General features: G+C 42.7%; 4 protein-coding genes across 7 annotated transcripts in view; 1 reads left to right on the forward strand and 3 right to left on the reverse strand.

The window, feature by feature from the left end:
- Positions 1-3743: 3743 nt before the first annotated feature.
- On the reverse strand, positions 3744-6501 carry LOC138139504 (mitochondrial intermediate peptidase). The gene is made up of 4 exons (XM_069059799.1): positions 6005-6501; positions 5688-5950; positions 5373-5639; positions 3744-5240 (listed from the first exon to the last, which is right to left on the reverse strand). Exons 1-4 carry the CDS (start codon positions 6140-6142, stop codon positions 3788-3790), a joined length of 2121 nt encoding a protein of 706 aa, XP_068915900.1. The 5' UTR covers positions 6143-6501; the 3' UTR covers positions 3744-3787.
- Positions 6502-6681: 180 nt separating this feature from the next.
- On the forward strand, positions 6682-9587 carry dx (deltex). 2 transcript variants are annotated; one of them, XM_069059806.1, is made up of 7 exons: positions 6682-6894; positions 7317-7527; positions 7590-7726; positions 7775-8153; positions 8435-8680; positions 8729-9068; positions 9115-9587. In XM_069059806.1, exons 2-7 carry the CDS (start codon positions 7329-7331, stop codon positions 9443-9445), a joined length of 1632 nt encoding a protein of 543 aa, XP_068915907.1. In that variant the 5' UTR covers positions 6682-6894; positions 7317-7328; the 3' UTR covers positions 9446-9587. The 2 variants fall into 2 exon arrangements, with proteins under 2 accessions (XP_068915907.1, XP_068915906.1); XM_069059805.1 differs by having other exon boundaries at positions 6684-6894; positions 7575-7726.
- Positions 9588-9841: 254 nt separating this feature from the next.
- Positions 9842-15329, reverse strand: LOC138139506 (sodium-dependent nutrient amino acid transporter 1-like). The gene is made up of 11 exons (XM_069059800.1): positions 15087-15329; positions 14638-14718; positions 12038-12302; positions 11748-11991; positions 11427-11697; positions 11082-11375; positions 10855-11031; positions 10701-10800; positions 10473-10649; positions 10304-10398; positions 9842-10257 (listed from the first exon to the last, which is right to left on the reverse strand). Exons 1-11 carry the CDS (start codon positions 15099-15101, stop codon positions 10102-10104), a joined length of 1875 nt encoding a protein of 624 aa, XP_068915901.1. The 5' UTR covers positions 15102-15329; the 3' UTR covers positions 9842-10101.
- A 294-nt stretch (positions 15330-15623) lies between these two features.
- Positions 15624-20604, reverse strand: part of LOC138139507 (sodium-dependent nutrient amino acid transporter 1-like) — a 35622-nt gene continuing 30641 nt past the window's right edge. For all 3 annotated transcript variants that reach the window (XM_069059803.1, XM_069059801.1, XM_069059802.1), the window contains 4 exons: positions 17703-17802; positions 17473-17649; positions 17300-17397; positions 15624-15803 (listed from right to left, as the gene is read on the reverse strand). In XM_069059803.1, coding sequence (XP_068915904.1) covers positions 15648-15803; positions 17300-17397; positions 17473-17649; positions 17703-17802 — 531 coding nt within the window. In that variant the 3' untranslated portion in view covers positions 15624-15647. The remainder of the gene's footprint in view (positions 15804-17299; positions 17398-17472; positions 17650-17702; positions 17803-20604) is intronic.

Raw genomic sequence — 20604 nt, forward strand, 5'->3', positions numbered from 1 at the left:
AATGCAGCTGCCAGTCTGAACGAAGTTTCAGTACAATTGTTTTCGATTGTTATAAACTGTTGTTGAAATTATTGATTCTTCGATTATGAATGTTATGACAAATTTTTGTGGGTTATTCTACTTTTTACCGCGGAGATATTTGTCTCTGTGTCTGTCAAAAAACGTTCAATCTACATATATCAGGGTACGGAATATAGTAACCATAGAAATAGTAAATAGGCTTACATTAGCGAAGAAACATTGTGCTACTTTTTTCTGTCCGCGACTGCATTTATTACACTTTTGGGGAAATTTAAACGTGTGCCAACTTAAAATCAACAATGAGTGTTGTTGCCAACCGCAACTGTAGTAGCTGAACTTTTAGTTTCACATAACTAGGAGTGTAAGCTTTGTTGTTTAATTTAGCATGTAGGTAGTGTTACGTTATAAATTACGCTCCCGAAACTGGGCAACCCTGTTACCGGTTACAAATCCGGAATGTTCAGGGGTATAACGAACAAGTCGTGGCTTCGACTCGGTTTACAATGCGAACCACGAGAAACGCCGACTGAAGCTGAAAAATTGGTGAGAACAGCCCGGAGTACGGGAAATGATACACAATCTTCCAACTAATCGTTTATTCAGATATCAAACAATGAAAATAATGATATAATGAAAAAGAAAAACAACGAAGCCTGACTAGCCCTATGGCGTGTACAAAATTGAATAACCCTAACTCCTCGGAGGGTCCTCCGGGTCCCAGATATTCAACGAACGAGTACCGGCGAAACAGTAAAAAAAATTCCCTTCTTTAGCGAAGGAGGAAGGCCGACTGGTCCTACGTAACGTCGCTATTCGGCTACGCCGCCCGCATAAGCGGAGAGGTCCTCTAAGTCTTCCTTCGCTCCAAAAAAAAAAATTGAAGTTAAGATGTTTTTCTCCGGTACGGACTGGTGAAGAACCACGCGCAAAAAAATGTTCGGTGAGCGCGATACACAACTCCTGGCGAGGTCACTCACGGATTGATAATCGTTCGTGAATATAAAAACCCGACGGACTTTGATAAGGAAATTTTTTCTTAAGTTAGTACGATTAATGAAATGACGCGCCTTATGACAAAACTGCAACTTTAACTGTGGAACAAATTATAAATCCTAAACGCGATATACAAATTAAATGAATTTGATAGAACTTTTCACCCGTCGAAATAATGAGTGACAATGGAAATTTGACTATAGTTAAATACAAACGCTCAATTAGTTCGACGGAGTGACAAAATACAACCGAAAACTTTGAGAAGCTACGGCCTGTAAAAATTGGGGTGTCACCACTGCTCCGGACTTGCTGGTGGGTAGATCCGGCACCTTCCGGTGAGTCCGGGGACGACCTGGACTGCAGGACTCGACGAGATCCTGATCCGCAAAAGCGTTCGGTTTGGAACCTTCCGTAGTGAAGTCCGTGATCCGCTTGGCGATGTGGGCGGTGGTACTTTGACGAATCGTCTCCAACGGCCCTCGTGAACTCCACTACGTCGTCTCGTCAGCCCTGCAAATTCACTCGATCACTGTCCCTTTGACTCTCCTCAGGCACTCACAACACCACCGGCAAAAGGTCGTGAAAAAACCCCCCTTCCGTCTCTGGTTCCCTCGATTTATAGCTTCCACCCCCTCTGTGCGCAGATTTTTCGGCGGAAGTCCGAGTACGTTTCCGTCGCGATGGATTCTAGAACATTCTAGAAATATCGCGAAGATTTACAATCGCGTGGCGATTTAAATCGTAACAGTAGGTATTATTTCACAAAAATCTACGTGGGGATTTCAAGTGAGAATCCTTTCATACTGTTCCACCTTAGGGTAATACGATTATGTTGGAGCTGCGATAAGCGATAAGAGCGGCGATAAGAGTGAAATATCATTGTTTTCAAATGGCAGTTCGCTCTTATCGCCGCTCTTTGCTCTTATCGCAGCTCCAACATAAACGTACCCTTAGACAGCATCAGAGATGTTTTTCACCTTTTGACACTTTAGTGAAGATTGCAATGACACTTTAAAACTGATCGTAAAATTGACAAATTAGGATGAAACGGCTCAGATACAAAAATGTCACATGTTGAACCATGAGTGTTGTCGTTTCTGGTTTGTTTTCCCGATTTTTGCCGTTGCACATTGCCGTCGGCTGGAGTATACACAAGAACAGTTAATACCACTAAATAAATATTTTATATTTTAATTAACTGAATAATTTAGGTAAAGTTCATTCACGTTGGATTTTCCCTGTCAAATTATTGTCATGTTGCAAACCTGCACCTCTTTTGCTAGTGATTTCCACATTATCGTGTTAGCGCGATTTGACGTCTTTAATTTTGAATCTTAGTTTGACATGTGAATAAAGTCACAGATTTTTTCATAAAATTCTATTCCTATCCAATGCCTGGTTAATTTTACCATGGCGGAAAGAAAAAAGAAGGTTTTATTAACAGCTAATTTGAAAATTGCCTTAATTAAATGTGGGCAAGAACTAAAAAATGCCTATCTCGACCTAACCTCTACAGTCTACACATGACTTTATTACACCGTATTGGCGACATACACAACTAAAATATTATTGAAGTACTTAAATATCACATTGTCAAAAAATTAAATAATTTGACCTTGACGAGGAAAATCCAAAGAGAATGAACTTTATGAAAATTCGTAATGTGAGCTAAAATATATTTGATGTTTCAAAAATTGTCAATTTTTGACAGCTATGTCAGTGCTATGTAATTTGAGAGTTTTGAGCCTGAAGTGCACGTCTCAAGAGAAGAAAAAATAGGTAGGTAGATCTGTCAGATTTGATAATTTTAGAGTACTTACAAATAAATCTAAAGCAAATTTTGATTAAACATTTTTCATACCTATATGAACGCAGTTCAAGTCTACGTCAAAACTTGACAATTTTAAACGTGGCATCCCCGACAGAACGCTTTGTTCATGTTTCAAACGTTACTTTTTCAGTCGTCACCATAATTCGTCACTAGCGATGAATGAAAACGACTTTATTAATTTATTTGGTACTTTTTGAATCTCGTAAGTGAATAAACAACATGGTTAGATTTTTTTTGCATATCGTAATGAAAGTGGCACTTTTTTACACGCAAAATCGTAGTGAAAGTACCTAGCACTTTTTTACACGAAAAATCGTAGTGAAAGTAGTACTTTTTTGCATCATTTTATTCCATCTCCTTGTAATTGATTGTCAAAGCATACCTATTTTTTTTTTTTTTGTTCGACACTGTCTGAATTTGAGAATTTTCTCCTGTGTGAACGGATTTTGATAAATTTGACAACTTGTCAAAACGAAACGTCAAGCTAATTTTAAAGATGTTCATCGATTTGGAACCTTTAAGGGGCTGGTCGAACAAAAAAACCTTGTATTCAACTCGTTCTTGTGTAATTTGGGCTTTTTTTGGCACTCGTGAACCTTTAAAACTCTCGTTTCACTCGTTGAATAAACTACTATTTTGTGTAATTGTTCATAAATCCTTTAAGACCAAATTTCTCAACTTACATCGATATGCAAAAACATAGTGTGTACAACATGTTACGAAAATCTCTTTTTTCACTTATTTGCTTAATTAACTCGGGCTACGCCCTCGTTAATCAATCTGCAAATTCGTGAAAAAAAGTATGACTTTCATAACTAGTTGTACAAATAACTATTTCCACTCTAATCGGACAAGACACAAATTTTCCATTAAATAAAACATCTTTGCAACCAAACAAAAATTATAATTCTTACAGTTTACATAATCACAATTCAACTGGTTTCACTTCTTTTTGACATCACTGAAGAACACCGAAGTCCTTTGCGTCTCTACCACGTGCTCTTGATGACTCTCGATCTCGTTATTCAAAGCCTCCGCCAACAAGTGCGGCGTTGGTTTCACCTTCAGATAATCCGCTATCAAGTCGCAAGGATTCTTTCCTCCCCCGTGGGCCAAACACTCGTTCCTGTACCTGTCCCCTTGCGCCCTGCTGAGCGGATCGTCCTTGAAATACGTCTCCCAAATCAAGAAGGCCAACGCTCTTGACACCAAGTACGAGTAATACTTGGCCCCGTACCCCACCAGATGGCTGAACCTCAACTGCCACGTGGTCTTGGGAACGTACGCCAATCCGTAGAATTTGTTCTGAGTGTCGGCCAAAATGTCGGTGGTGGTACCCTGCAGCGGGTGGCGTCCGTGATAAATCTGGTCAAGTGCGGCGTAAAAAATCTGCAGCTGGGTCTCGCTCGCCGTGAACAGGTTTTTCGACGCGCACAGCTTGTGCAGCATCCTCTCCGGGATGGGTTCTTTGGTTTGGAAGTGCTTGGCGAAAAGCTTAATGACGCGGGGGTCGGACGCGAAGTACTCCATCAAGATGGACGGCACTTCGGCGAAGTCGGTGCTGCACCTGGTACCCGAGACATGTTGGTACTGGGTGCGCGCCAGCATCGAGTGCATCGCGTGGCCCATCTCGTGGAAGAGGTTGTCCACCATGTTGGGCGACAGCAGCGTGGGACTCGACCACCGAGGCAAAGAAAAATTGAGCATCAGGACCACGATGGGCAACTGGTAAGTACCGTCCGGGAGCACTTTCCCGCCGCGGATCGTGAAGTGGCAGTCCTGGTTCGGTTTGAAGTTCCTCTCGTAGAAGTCGCAGTAAATATATCCCAACAACCCTTCGCTTTCGTGGACCACAGACAGTTTGTAGACGTCCTTGGACCAGGTCTCACCCGACGCGATTTCGGAGTTCACCAGAGAGATGCCGTAGAGAGCGGTGAAGATCAAGTTGAGGCCCTCCATGCAAGCCCCCAAAGAGAAATACGGAGAATATTCTTTGGTGGACACTTGGAACCTGTCGCGTTTAGCCTTTTGGGTAAAATAGGGGACATCCCAGACCGCCAGGGGTCCCCCGTTGGGGTTCTCCTCCCGTTTCAGCATCGACATGTCGGCGAAGTCTTTGTTTGCTTTACTTCGGACTCTTTCAGAGACGGTTTCTAACAGTTCCATCACTCTTGGCGGGCTGTTTAAGATGCTCCCGCGCAAAGCTCGCTCGTTGTAAGTGTTGAAATCACACGCTTTGGCGAGTTCGTCCCGCGAGTTGAGCAACTGGTCCAGGAGAAGTTCTTGGTTTTGGTCGGGGTACAGAAAGATCTTGTAGGCCATCTCGCGGACCAGAGGGTTCGAAGAGTCGGCGTACAAACCCGAAATGACAACTTTGTCCCCATCGCTGGAAAATCTACAACAAAGACAAATTTGAATTTTCGCGCTACATTCACCGATGACGTCACATCCCCTCCACTTTTTACAACCACACATACCAACGTAAAATGTATAATCTCCGAAAATTGTATCCATTGTATCAACTTACACATCTCTTACACTCTCTGGAAGGGCAGTCTGCTTGATCACTTTAGGATTAGATATTCCGTTAAGAAACTGTTGCCCCGCGCACAATATCTTGTTGTTAAGCTCCACAACTTGATTTCTTTTATCCTCGCATAGGTGAATCCCGCTTTGTTCAAAATCAAACAAAAACAATTTCCCCACCAGATTGTCCACTTCGGTGGTGGCTAAAATATCGTTATTGTGGACTGCATTTTTGAGCGCCTCGTATATTTTTACGTTGGTATTTAATCTAAAAAATAAATTAGTCTTGTGTGGTGAATCAATGATTCAGACCAACCTCTCTACCAGTTTGCTGATCGCCAGCGAAGTGTGCTCCGCTGCGTTGCTGTAATCCGAAGAGGGATGAGCAAATCTGATAAATTCGGCGAGATCCGCTACTTGACACAATGAATCAGAGAGCTCATCAAATATCTCAACCATTTTTCTGTTTCTCGATTGAGACAGCGCCTCTCGCACTAAATCGTCTGTCTTTTGCACACATTTTTCCGTCACAAAGTAGAATCCTTCGTGCGTGCTCAACTGGGGGACTCCGAACAAACCCTGCCAGCCAACACCAACATCAAAATGTATTTTACAAGAACGCGACAAACCTACCACGCTTTTTGTTACCACTTCGAGATTCAAGTTGGGCTTGGAATTGAATATCTTCTCCAAAGCCGACCAACGACTCACGTTGTAGCTCGAGATCGTGTAGATCTTGGAGAGCTTGGTGGATAGCTTGTTCGTGAACATTTCAGCAACTGTTACGTGTCAGACGGACATTTAAATGTTGTAAAACAGCTGGTCGCAGAACTGGACTGGTGAATAGCGAGGGTCACGGTACAATTGCATTTTTACATTTAACCGAAGGTCTCGTTGAGATATCACATCACCGCACTTAACCTAAAATGTTGTTGACGAATGTAACAGACTCGCGAATGAGCCGAGACGAGTCGTTTTGCACACTGACAAACGCTGAAGCCCTCACAGGTCTCGGTGATTGATTTATGTAATTTTTGTTGCGAAAATTGAAATTTATAGGTTACGCTGTTTGACAGTTTTGTGTTGCGGCAACTGGACGACGCGTCGAATTTTCCAACACCCCAAACACACAACACACATTTCCAAACAGCAACATTTTCTCGCCTCTAATAGAAACTACTTTGTATTTTGATCGTAGCAAATTATGGGAATATTAAACGTTACTTATCATTTTATTTACTTGATTATTTGACGCTACGTCCGCTGGACAGCACGACTTGTGCTCCTGTCAAAGATGACGCAAGAAATGTTGGAGGATGCGGATTGTTAACGAGTTGTCAGCCGAGAGATATTTCTTGTTTACAAACCACAATTACAGTCAAAAAACTGTAATTATGACAGAAATTTTGTGTGATTTTTAGTGTTCAATACTGCGTTTATTATTTTTAATTGTGGGTGTAGTTTTGATGGTGTATTGTTCCAGTGCAAAGGAAGTTAGGGTCACTATGTTAATTAATTGATTGGTGAGTTAAAGTTGACTGACGTTGCTGCTCTGGTTTAAAGTCCAGTTAGTTGTTGAAAACGCCTTTTTTGTAAATTGGGGCAAAAAAAATCGTTGAATACAGTTTTAATCATTATCATATTGTTTCGGTAATAATTTAAATAAAATTTAACTCAGTGTGCCATGGATTTTTGACACCACGTCTTGTCATTTTTGATATATCATAAAATGCGAATTATTAAATTTATTCAGCAAGTTTATCGGTGAGACAGTGCAATTTTTTCGATATGTGATAGAAGAATATTTTGCATTTGTGGAGTGCAATTTGTGCCAAAGCAAACGTCACAATCACATTAGATTGGTGCGTTGATGGTTACATAAGAAACAGGCGTTGAGCGAAATGTAGATGATGTTTCTCAATTCTCTTATTCCTTCCGGTTTAAGCTTTTCGGGAGAATGTCAGGACACGCGGTCGTCGTGTGGGAGTACGAAATACGCACCGGTTATTGGAAGCCGTACAGCCCCGCGGTCACTCAACACCTCGAACGCGCGAACGCCAAACAACTGACCAGAGTCCTTCTCTCAGACGCCGACCCCAACCTCTTCAACTTCTACGTGAATCTACGTACCCTGGCGCAAGTCCAGGAAGAGACAGGTATGCCCCTATAACATCCCAGACGCGTCCTACCCCAAAAATTTAAGACGACGTCGTCAAAGTCCGCAGGAAGTGCTATCCACCGTCGTCGCCAGCCGGAAAAGGGGCCAAATGGGAGTGCGTCGACCCCGAGAACGACACCGATTGGCACCCGTTCGACATGGACATCCAGTGTCTGATCGAGGAGGCTTGGGCCAATGTAGTTTCGTCGCTTGTCCACGAGAACCGTCTGATTGTGGTGTTGCAGGGCGACCAGAACATCGACATGAGCAAGACGCACCTGGGGTTCCCCTATCTGATCAATTTCAGTAATTTGACGCAGCGGTGGTTGACCAACGGACACGTCAGAAGTGTGCGACGCGTCAAACAAGCGCCTTACCCGTTGGTCAAAGTAAAACTAGAAGAACTGACCTCCGTGACCGGGAGGAGGTCCGACAATGCCAAAAGTGCCAAAAACGCAACGCAGCAGGTCCACGCGAAGACCATAGGGAGCAGCGCGGCCTTGAATTTGATGGAGAACAAGAGAAGTGCAAACAAGAAGAGGAACCACAACAAACCAAAGAACGGGAACGAGACCAGTACCACCAACCTAGCCAGAGCCATATTAAATAATTTAAATATTTTTAGTAAGTCGTTTTGTTCTTGTGTAAGACGTTACGAGAAAATCGAAAGTTAGGTTAAGTTTTAATTCTTGCGTACAAAACAGTTTTTAATTCTTCTTGCGGAAATTTCTTTCTTTTCGTGGCATCACGTTGAATTCAAATTGTTCAAAAGCGCATAGTTCACTTTGACAGTATTAAACTGTTGTTTCAGTGGTGCCAACTTGTGCATGGGGATATTTATTATTTTATCAACAAACAGGTGGTGGATCTTTGATGTCTGAACAGATTTGATGCACGTTTTGCAGGTAATAAGTCGAGCAGTAACAACAACTGCGCCTCGAATACGGAAAACCGCAACCACAAAGAGTCTTTGCTGGATGCGGACAGTAGCAGTACAAAGTCCGGTAGGAGGCCGAGTCTGGACACCGTGTCTACCTACTTGAGCCAAGAGAGTCGCGAGAGCCAGACCACGGTCTCCACCACAGACCTCCTCCATTGCAGTACGAGCAGCGACGACGATAACATCGACCAAGAGCTGCTCTCCATAGTTGGTAGTACTGCCGCCGACAGCTTTGACCTCGACTCACGCAGACTTGCAGGTGTGGATCCAGCCAGTGCAATAATTTCGAAATTTGTCCGAGTGTCCCAACCGTGCGAGTGGGCCCCGCGACAACCCTGCCCCACGTGCAGACAACCCCTGAGACCCACCCTGGTGGTGGTAGCGCTGCCGTGCAACCACGTCCTACACCTCGACTGCCTCAACTACTCTCTGACTGAGCAGCAGGAGAACGGTTCGCACTTGCACATCCTGTGCTCCATCTGCGGGTGCGTCTACGGTGAGAAGCACGGCAACCAGCCCCCGGGCATCATGGAGTGGGGCATTATCGACAAGAGACTGCCGGGGTACCAGAACTACCGTACAATACAGATCGTCTACAAGTACGTTTTGTCGGTGGTTTGGGGAGGTTTGACCGGTCTGTTTCAGCATCCAGTCGGGTATCCAGGGCCCGGATCATCCCAATCCCGGGAAGGAGTACTACGCGGTGGGGTTCCCCCGAGTGGCCTACCTGCCGGACAGTTCCAAAGGACAGAAAGTTCTCAGGTTGTTGAACGTGGCCTGGCACCGGAAGCTGATCTTTACCATCAGCAGGTCCAACACGACGGGTTGCGAAGATGTTGTCTCGTGGAATATACCTCACAAGACGGAGATGGGGCCGAGTAACAGCGCCCACGGTTATCCAGATTCAGGGTATTTGACTCGGGTTCTGAGAGAGTTGGAGGCGTTAGGGGTCGTTGAGGAGGACGCCTCCAGGTGAACGTAAATCAGAGAGCAAAAAGTACTGTTGACATACGCTTACTACGCAATTTTTATCATATACATTATGTTAATTATTTAGACCAATTGTACAGTATACGATACAACGTATCTCGTATTAAAATATATATTTTATAAATAAATGAGACATATAGATTTGCACAATTGATTTTCATCTCAACACATTTTGACAGATCCAGCGGCCAATGAAATTACAGGAACAGGTTGCTAATGTCGTTCAGTGTGACCAACAGAAAAAAATCCGTAATAAAAGTGACATAACAGGAATTTCAAACACAAATAGTTCAAGGATTCACTACTTACCTCGTCGCGTGAAACAAATGCGCCACAATGACCTAATTAATTTTTTTGTGGTGAGTCAGTTATAAAAGATAAATAATTTACACAACTTATTTAATTATCTAAGACTTTACATTTTGTATAAAAGCTATTACAGTTTACGACTAGGAGATAAATTATCTAGTCAACTCCTGATAACCTCGTTAATTACAATAAGTAAATTTAATGTGTAGTATCACAGAAATATTCTCAATTAATAACTGAGTTAATATTTTAAATCTGTCACAATTATAAATAGAATTAAGACTTACTCGATGACAGTCGCCAACCTCCTATCGATAAAATTACTGTTCCGATTTACCTCCCGATCAAAATATCAAAATAATGCCAAAAGAAACTCTTTTCTTTTTTCCTATTTTCTTGAAGGGCGTCCTCTTTGAATTTTTTCCAGCTTTCCAGCCGCGCTTGACCCGTGGGTCCCCAGTTTTCATGAGTGAAGGTTTTGTTTATCATCTGAAAAACCGCATGAGCAACATGTCATGAATTTGCCTCTAGTTACCTCTGGAAAACCGTAAGATCTGTTCCTGAAGACGTACCAAACTATCCAGAGTAAAAACTGTCCGACTGACACGCCTAAAACTGCCCACCCGAATCCTGAAAAGAGCAAAGTGACGAAATTTTGTAATGATTATTTATTTATATTAATTGTCAAATACGGGAGTACCAACCTAAAATTCCGTCGGGATAGTCGTGACCGGCATATTTGAGACGTTCTAATTTCGCACAGAAATAGACGAAAATGATGATTAGAAGGAATGGGGTGATCAGACCCCACGTTATTCTCCAGTAGGGGCTCACTTTTCGCTTCAACATGAACTCCAGGTCCAGGCAGAAGTTCTCGAGACCTACGTGTTACCAACTTGTTACAAGTTTAAATCTAGGGGATTTTGATTTACCGTAGACCCAAGCAACTCCTGTCACTTCCAGCACGGTGAAAATAAAAATGATGAAAGTGCCGCCGAAGTAGTCGACGAGGTTTAGCATGAATTGTCCGCCCTGTCAAAAAGTGGCGTCGTTATCGAGGTAAGTTTCGGCGGGAATGGGACTTACAGGTGTTACGTACATCAAGCCGATCAAAAATCCCGCCGTTGCGGTGCATGCGGAGACTTTCCAGCCAGCCAGTTTAGGGAAAATGTCCTGGACGACGGTGTTGGCGGTGCCGTGCAGCGCCACAAGACTGCCGACTCCAAGAACGAACAACATGAAGAAGAATAAAATAGCGAAAAGCTGAAAGGAATGTTGTAGCGGCGTCACGATTTACGAGAGTGGGGACTTACCCATGGCACGGCCTCCATTTTGGCAATGGCGTCCGGGTAGGAAATAAAAGCGAGGCCTGTACCGCCAGAGTTGATGACTTTGTCAGGGGTCACTCCCAAATTGTGGGCCAGGTTGCCCAAAATGCCGAAAATGGTCACTCCCGACAGCAGAGAAGTGAAAGTGTCGAGAGTGGTGACGATCAAAGCGTCTCTGTTGATGTTATGGTCGAAGGCGTTGTAAGACGAGAACATGATGATGGAGCCGAATCCGACGTTCAGAGAGAAGAAACATTGAGTGACGGCGGCGTACCACACCTGAAACGGAACAAACGTCACAAAATGTCAAAACTGTCAGTTTTGACGTACGTCAGGCTCGGCGAGTTTCGCCCAGTCCGTTTTGATGAAGTAGTACATGCCCTCGGCGGCGCCCTCCAGCGTGGCGGCTCTAATCAGCAGCGTGATCATGATGACGTACGGAAACAGCGCCAAGAAGTAGGAGGCTTTGCCGGAACTCTGCACCCCTCTGACCGACACCAGGAACGTGATGACCCAAGAGACGAGCAAGCACAGCGTCAATCTCCACTCCGGCATGCCGATCCCGTCGCTCAAGTCCGTGATTTCCTTCAGCACTTCCTTCCTGAAGGAGGACAACAATGCAACGAGGCCGGAGCAGCGATGCCAACTCACGTGAAGAACAACTCCGACGAGCTGATGGTCTCACGAGTGTCGTTGGTATTGTCGTCGCCTTTGGCCGTGGCGTCGACGCATCTCTTGTTGATGGCGTTCAGCTCCTCGGTCCACTCGTCTTGGCACGTGCCCCACGGGAGGTCTCCCGTGAACGAGTGCACCAAGTAGAAGAGGGTGATGGCCATCAAGCAGCAGTAGTAGGTGGCGACGCAGACCGACCCCACCACCTGTCCGTACCCCACGCCTGAAACGCGACGCTGCAAACTGAACGGTTGTGGGGCGGGTCTCACCTTTCAGGTAGGGCGAAAGCGACTTGAAGAAGCGCACGTTGCCTCGGTTCGAGAACTGGCCCAGCGTCATCTCCATGTAGTACAAAGGGCGACCTATCACGGTCAGGATGATGATGTAAGGGATGAGGAAGGCGCCGCCGCCGTTCTCGTAGGCCGTGAACGGGAAGCGCCATATGTTGCCCAGGCCCACCGACATGGCCACACAGGACATCAAGAATTCCAGACCGTTTCCCCATTGGGGCCGCTCTGTTTCGGGTTTGCCGTTCTAAAAATGATTTAATAGAGCTGTTAATATTTAGTGGGGCCATTGATTGTCCACTGGTACAATAAATTACTACATAGACCTGTCGTAACTCAAAAAATAGTCCTTTGGTCTTCGGCTCTGGACTGGCCTTGCCAAGGGAAATTTTAATTTTAAAAATATTTTTTTTATAATTATAAAATCGATGGATTTTACACCTAAAAATAATTTTGTCCTGAACTGGCTGATATAGTATTAATGGTCCGAAACGACAATGTTGCTTGCTCAATAAAGCTATTGTAGTGAATAACGGTGTTATTGGTTGAAATTTACTGCACAAGCAGTAATATCGGATAAATTTTTATTGCAAACATCGTTAAGTTAGGTCGCGCTTAATGCAACACCGATCCAAGCAAAAATTCACTGCATTTCCCTTTCGACACTCATGTCGAGATAACAGTGTCAAGTATCATTCGTCAACTTGACAACTTTTCATAATCTCTGTGATTACGGTGGATTTATTGAACTGTGGAGCGATGGATTAAAAGCAACAAGTCATTCAACTACAATTTCTGATGCAATCATAATTTCCAATCGAACGAATAAACACCCCATCGAGGAACAGTGCCTGTCAAATAACTGTCATTCTCTATATTGGCACGACTGGTTGTCAAATGTCAATTAATAATACTTATTAAAAGTGTAGTTCACGGCTTCAACTTCCTCACAACGGATTAATAAAAGCAACTGTCGCTCTTGTGCGTCAGTGTTACGATTTTTTGATCGCGTTTTATTCGAATTGTTCAGTCACGCACTAAAAGAGAGCAAGTAATTGGAATTTTTGACGCGATACTTATTTAGAAAGGACGAAACCAAAGCTTTCTCACGCAAAAACGACAAAAAAGTGTCACATGTCACTTTTGACACTTGTCAACTGTCTACGGTCATGTCAGACGTCAGTTGATTGTCAAAAAGAAATCGAGGCAAGAGTAATTAATAGGTACGTTTTGTTGGTACATAACCGGAATCGGTTTATGATGGAACGACCGTTTTATTGGTGCACAAAACCGACTCCGACGAAACTTTTCATTCCGTTAAACTACATAGAATGGTCGGTTTGAATGTTAGAAAGTGGGGATTTTATGACAAAACTGTCAAAAATTTTAAGCCGTTTTGTTGGTGGGATGCATTCCGTTCAATCTGGATGACCCAACAAAACGCACCTATTGTCTCGGTGGTGTCGTAACTTCTACAGTGTCTTGTATCGTGTGTCCTTATTCTATGTGATTGCAGTGGCGTAGTTAAGATTGCCGGTCGGAAGTGAGTAACACTGTGTCGTCAATAACTGTCATTTTGTCAGTTATGATTATGTCATAAGTGGGAAAGCTATTATGTAAAGGATTACAGAGGCGTGTCAAGTGTCACTTGTCATTAATCTCTATGGATGCGTTGCATTTATCGAACTGCTGAGAGATGGTACGAAAGCAACAAATCTGAGTTAAACACAGTATCGAGGAACAGTGCTTGTCAAATAACTGTCATTTTGTCTATTGGCACGATTGGTTGTCAAGTGTCAATTAATTATCTTAATTGGAGGGATCTCTGGAGGATTTAATTTTCTCCCAACGAACAAATCGTTAATGTCCAACTGCAGCTCCTGTGCATCGATGCTATGATTGTTTGATCGCGTTTTATTTATTCGAATTGTTTGGTCACGCACTAAAGGAGAGCAAGTAATTGGAATTTTTGACGCAATACCGATTTAGAAAGGACAAAAGGAACGCTTTCTCGTGCAAAAACGACAAGAAACGTGTCAGACGTCACTTTTGACACTTGTCAACTCCCTGAGGTCACGTCAAATGTCACTTGATCCTTTGAATAAATCGTGAAACAAAAGCAAAAACATCGTCCCGCGAAGGTGTCGCAACCTCGACGGTGTCTTATGTCAAGTGTCCTTAATCCCTGTGATTGCAGTGGCTTTGTGCAAGCGTTCCGGATTACAGATCAGAAGCGTTTCAGGTTAGATGATGATTAAAAGGATCAAGAGGGTGGCGTAAGTGTCACTTTTGACAATTGTGGTTATATTGAACGTGACAGTTGGGGAAGTTGGTTGGCGGAGATTAGGGGGGGGACACATCCGACGTAAGTAAGTCTCGTGCGAAAATGCGTGCCATAAACGTTGTAAATTTCATTTATTTATTAAAACACCAGACAAAATAATCTTATCAGCGGATTATGACGGTTCGCCTAAGCCGCAATTTGCAATAATCCGAAGCAATAAAGTCTTTTGTTTCGCGCTTAGGGACTTGTAAAAAAAATTACCCTCCAATTTAATTGCCAATAAATATTGTGTACTTACCGGCTCGTCGGGTATCTGACCGTTGGTCTTGTCGAAGACTTCGTTGCCTGCCTCGAAGGCCGGATTGTCCAGCCCCGTTCTCTACAAAATCACCGTACAGCGTTATGAAATTGGGTATTGTTATCGCGGCGACCGTGTCGAATTCATTATGTGCGAGAATTACAGTTAGGTACCGAAAAAGTGCACTCACTTTCGAAACTTTCAGAGTAGCGCGAATCGATTACACGGAGAGAAGCGATTTTGGCAAAATCGGCCACCATATGCAAACAGTGAATTTCCCCGACTCGCAAGTAGGCCACAAAAATGCTAACTCGCCCGGAAACGGTGCGACACGGCCCTCGGCGAAGAATCCGAAGAAAAATTAGCAATTTGGAAGGATTGCACAAGTCCAATTATCGAGAGGTAATTGGAGGTGCTCGCGGAGCGAGTGTTGTTAAGAGCGGTCTTACCTTATCCGCGGTCATGCTGGAAGATGCTTTATCTGACACACATCAATAACAACTGAATTTTAGCAGGTGTATTTTGCACTATGGTAAATTATTATGAAGATATTTAGCGAAAAGTGGAGGGGACATCCAGTCGTATTTCCAATTTCATTGTAAACTCCTTCGATAAACCTTGCCTTGCGTCACTCTTACGGACAATAAATATTACGGTACACGAGTATCGGCGCGATGGTGATTTCGCCGCCGCCTCCTCCCGAATCTCCGCCCCGCGGCGCCCACAACCGCCACAATTCCGACCGACAAATCGCACCCAATTCATTCCGATTCCGACACCTTGAACTGCTTTCCCACAAGTCGAGGCCGCTCCGTTCCGTTTCCGGAACGGAGCACCGCAAGGGCGCCCTCGCCGCCCCTCAAGGACCGCTCCGGGGACCTCTGCTGTCCGCGAAAATCCGGTGACGCGCGCCGACCGCCAAAAAACCTGCCCCAGCGGCATTCCAGCGGTGTTGACGCACGTCCAGCGGGTGCAATAAAATGCGCTTTCGGAACAAACGTGTATTTCGATCATTTGCCTACAAGAATGCACAGTTTGCGCTTGAGACGACCCCTGTTCTGCGAGGCCTTCACCTGGTGCTGCTGCCTCTTGAATTCCACCCAGTCGGCGTACGCCGTCGGGTCCTTGGGGCCCCAGCCGTCGTGTTTCAACGTGTTCGAGATCGCCTGCAACGGAAGGGGAACTTATCAGGGATTAATTGCTGAACGATTGAGTTCAAGAGGATTTAGAACAGACACTATCATGAAGGATATATGAAGATTCTAATTCGACTAAATCTAGTTATGGCGATGATGGTGTGCTTTTACAAAGTATAAACTAAGCTTCCTGCCAAATCAAAAACTATTACAGAATCTAGAAGGTTCACTATCATTCGATTAAGCTCAGACACGATTTGACCGTCCACAGCTGATAAGGAAATGGCGTCGATTAAAACGCAATTAAAAGTGTAACTTTGAAAACGCAATTTGGGAATAAAAATACCGAATAGATTAGTGAAACAGGTTTAGATTGTCACAATAGATTTACTTTTTACATTTCCAACGAGCTCCTGGTGACCTTCCACTAGTTATAGTTATGTAATTCGGAAAAAAACACGGAAAAGCATTAAAACGAGTAAAGAGGTAATAAAGAGTCAATGTTGACTAAGATCATCGCGAGTTTGTTAACCCGAGATGATTGTCAAAATGTCGAAGAAAATCGAAGGACAAAAGAAGGAATGGGAAGAAACTGAAGGTTGCAGGAGTGATAAAAACGACGACAAACGTGACAAATGTTGGAAAAAATATTGTGAAGTGTTTCCTCGCTTGAAAAAATAATCAACTTTATCACTTGGTAATTTATGAATTTGTTGTGCGTTAAAGCAGTCATTATTTGCTCGTAACGTCACCGAGTTGCATGGATTTTCTCCAAAACAAACGAAGTGTTTGACTTCCTGTCGAAAAACAAGAAAACAAAAACAAGCGGATAATAGACGGTGTGGAGTAAATATGCGATTTAGTTGTGACAAACAATAATTTTTTTGTCACGTACGTGACGTAAGAGAGGAGAAGATCAAGTAGGTCGATGGATTTGACACTTGAGGCACTGTTGCCAACGCGTGAAAAAATCGTGTCGTAACGATTACCGAATGGGATTTTACCCGGTTGGGAAACTACCGGAGCTGTCACGACCACCGGCGGGAACCACCGCAAACTTTCCCGGAGCCTGTTCCGGTCGTCGGTGAGCGCGTGCACACTCTGATGTGCACTCGGAATAAATTATCATCCGGAATAAGTTACCATCATCCATCATCGTTTCATTAACTCGCTTGCAGGCTCGAATGCATCTGCTTCTTTGCAAGTTTAATTGTCCCTTGGGAGTTGTCGTCGACGCGAACTCCCTGCATGAATCATCACGGTGTCAGCCAGATTCGCAAAAGTGCACCAGGTCGGTGCAGTTTGCGTCTGAATCGCTCGTCTAGCGTCGACGGTTCCTGCATTTTGGGCGAGCCGAATTCCGACGGCGCGCCGAACCGGTTTTGCCAACTTTCGCAGCAAAAAAACTGCAGTTGAGATGCAAACTGACCTCCTCGAGGATGTTATTATGGATAATTGAGCGCGGGTTTAATTATTTTTCGCCTTGTGCTAACCGCATGATTATTTTTGTCGATGGAAAACATCACCTGCGAGCATCTTTCTTTCCTGAAGTTGCGCAATATCTCTACCGTCCACCAGATCACGGGTTGCATCACTCCAGTCCCGAACAGTAACCACCCCCATACTGAAAATTGGTGCGTGTCATTTAGTTTGAATTGACAGTTGTCAGGTGTCAAACTGACAACGACTTAAGTAGTACTTATGACGTGCGCTGGGTACTCGTTGTCCTCGTACGTCAGCTCCTCCAGGGTGGCTATGAAGTAGACGAATACCGTGACGAGGACGATGGGTATCATGATCGCCCAACAGATCCTCCAGTACGGTCCCGGTTTCTTCTTCGACATGAATTCAATGTCGAGGCAAATGTTTTCCAGACCTACAAAAAACTCGTACCGAAATACCACTGGTTATGTAAATCGAGACACCTACCGTACCACCACATCACGGAAAGTACCTCGATGATGGTCAAGACGTAGAAAATGAAGGTTCCGCCGAAGAAGTCCACCATCGTGAAGATGTATTGGCCGCCCTAAAGTACCAAAATTGTTAAGAAGGCGTCAAATAATATGTCATGTTCGTTTCCTGAGATACATAACTTGTAAAGTGGTATATAACTAAATATATAAACTTTCCCGGTTATATACCTAACTTGACATCTCAAAATTTACAATTGATTAATGTTTTTTAAGACTGCCCAAGCGAACACGAAAAATATTCGTGCGCTGGCAGTTTTCAAGTATTCGGCCTGTTTTGCATCACTCGGCTGCCGCCTCGTGTTTCAAATTTCGGCCTCATTCCTGAAAAGTGATCTGACGATGAAAATAACCATTCCATGTGCAAGGATTCCATGTGATGGAAGGGTTAGGCAACCAGCATTTCACAATAGTTGGGATAAATCGCCCATTTTGTTTGAAATTTAAATGTAGACTAAAAGCAAAGCTGAATGTGATTTAACACACTGCAGTTTCTGCATATTTCATGACTTTTAGTTTGTGCAGAAAGCCTTGCTTTCAAGAGTAACGAAAGAGTTGTTCAATATTGCAAGTGTATAGCGCTTTGAATGACATTTGAATTGACACATACGAGACATTAATGGAAAAATAATTACAGCTGTACCGTGCAAGTGAATAATAAAGGTTATTAGAATTGACATTGGTGACTATAAGTGTTTATAATTTTCTATTTTTATCAAGTCAAAGCGAAGTGATTTGACAAATAATGTAAACGTTTTGCCTCCAGTAATGCCAACACATTTTTAACTCTTTTTTTTTCAACAATAACTAAAAAATGAACCTCGACGATAACATGTTATTGTGAATTTTGGACGACCGGTTTCTCAATGGAGAAAATCCTTTTTTTTACGGTTGTTTTATTGGATCGTTTACATTGAAATTGTAAATACTGTTAACAACTTAATCTGTCGTTAACGTCAATGTGTTATTTAGTTAATCGTTCTGTGAATGAATTTTCTTAACATTTTAGTGATTAGTGATATAAATACCCAAAAACTTACATATTTATGTTTAGTTCTCACCATAATGTCACCGATTAATCTAAAGTTTGTTTAAACCAAAATTGATTTGTTCAGATTGTTGGTAATAATATTTTCAGTAGCCAAAATACCAACACAACGTTTTTTATTTCATTTTCTGTGTTGAATCTTATAAGTAAAATGAACAGTTCGCTGTTCTCATTAATTTCTTATTAATTCCTTCTTTATACAAAAGTACATAGAAAAGTCCATATTTATTTAGTTTCTGACAAATGTAGACTCATTTTCACTGTATTGCCAACTTGACAGTTTTTACCATTTTTTTTCCAGTGCCAACATAAATGGTATTGCCGTGTATTTTGGAGACTGTTTTGTCCGTTGAGTTTTTTCAATGGAGGAAAAACCTTTGTACTTTACTTAAATTTTGATTTATTCCTGTTTTTCTTATAAGACTGGTTATAGTAAAATTTTGAATCCTATTGATACAACGTGATCAAGAATGACTGAATCTGTTGGTAACAATGAAAATTTGAACGATTTTGGTACCACTGTAATTTGAACGCATTTCCGGTTGTCAGCTTTGACAGATTTGACAGGCGAATTTGACGTTTACCATCAAAGTATCAATTTTGTATTGCATAAACTAATTTTCGCGTCAAGTTAAAACATCCGGTTAGTGCCAATTACGAAACAGAAAAACACCAATATTTTTCAATTGTTTCATTGCCAACAGACTCAGTCATTGTTGATCACGCTGTAGCTTAATTTCTCCTTGTACTCAATGTATTATTTGGAATTTCTTCCAAATTGGGGTCATTACTATCCAACCTGCCCCTAAATAAATTATCTTTTGGGGAAAGTCTGCCAAGTGTCAAATATCAAAAACTTCAAATGAGATCGTGTCAGTATGAAATACAACGTGATCATGAATGACTGAATCTGTTGGTAACAATGTCACCCGGTATTTTTTATGTGAACGTAACAATATCTAACTAAAGTGCAATCGCAGTAACTCTCCAACATACAAAATTTGATTGAATATCCCTGTGGACAAAGATCAAAGCTGTCAACCGTATAAAGCAGAAATTACTACACGGCAGTTCTGCCTACCTTACTTTTTATCTAGTGGACGGATAGTAATGAACGCGACTTTATAACCTGCTCACACATCAAAGATCCACCACCTGTTGATTTATGTTGGTTAGACAATAAATATCCCTATGATCCTACACAGAAACCAACGACAGTACAAGTTGGCGCAACCGAAACGACAGCTTGATGCCGTGAAAACAAAGAAATTTCCCCAACAATTTTTTTTAAATTTACTTGATACGATGTGTGGATAGATAAAAAAAATAACCTAACTTGTCATTTTCCTCCAGATCAAAATTCAACACCATTGGCAGCCGTATCTATTTTCGACGTAAATTGCGGTGTTGGGGGATCTTTGATATAGGAACAGGGTTATTCGTATTTCTGAAACGACAATGCGGAATATTTTTTTTCTCGTAATGTTACCAACACCCTAAAATAACTCGCTAATGAACTCAGTTTTTGATAAACGTAAATTCAGTCGCAACAACAAGGAATTTGTTAATTCGCTTAATTTGCTTTTAACCAATTTTTGCAATTTGTTTACACTTGATTCATAATTTTATTTTTCTTGGGTTGTTTACCCCGAAAATTTTTAAACGTGTTGACAATTCGAGCTGTCCTGTCACTCCTGTCAGTCATCCGTGCCATTGTTTTGTTTGGTGCATTGTTTATCGTGTGAAGTGTTGTGTTTACGTTGCGGATGTACAAATACCCAGAGATGCTCGAATTTGTAATAATACAACC

The sequence above is a fragment of the Tenebrio molitor genome, chromosome 9, assembly GCF_963966145.1.
Source record: "Tenebrio molitor chromosome 9, icTenMoli1.1, whole genome shotgun sequence".
Taxonomy (NCBI): domain Eukaryota; kingdom Metazoa; phylum Arthropoda; class Insecta; order Coleoptera; family Tenebrionidae; genus Tenebrio; species Tenebrio molitor.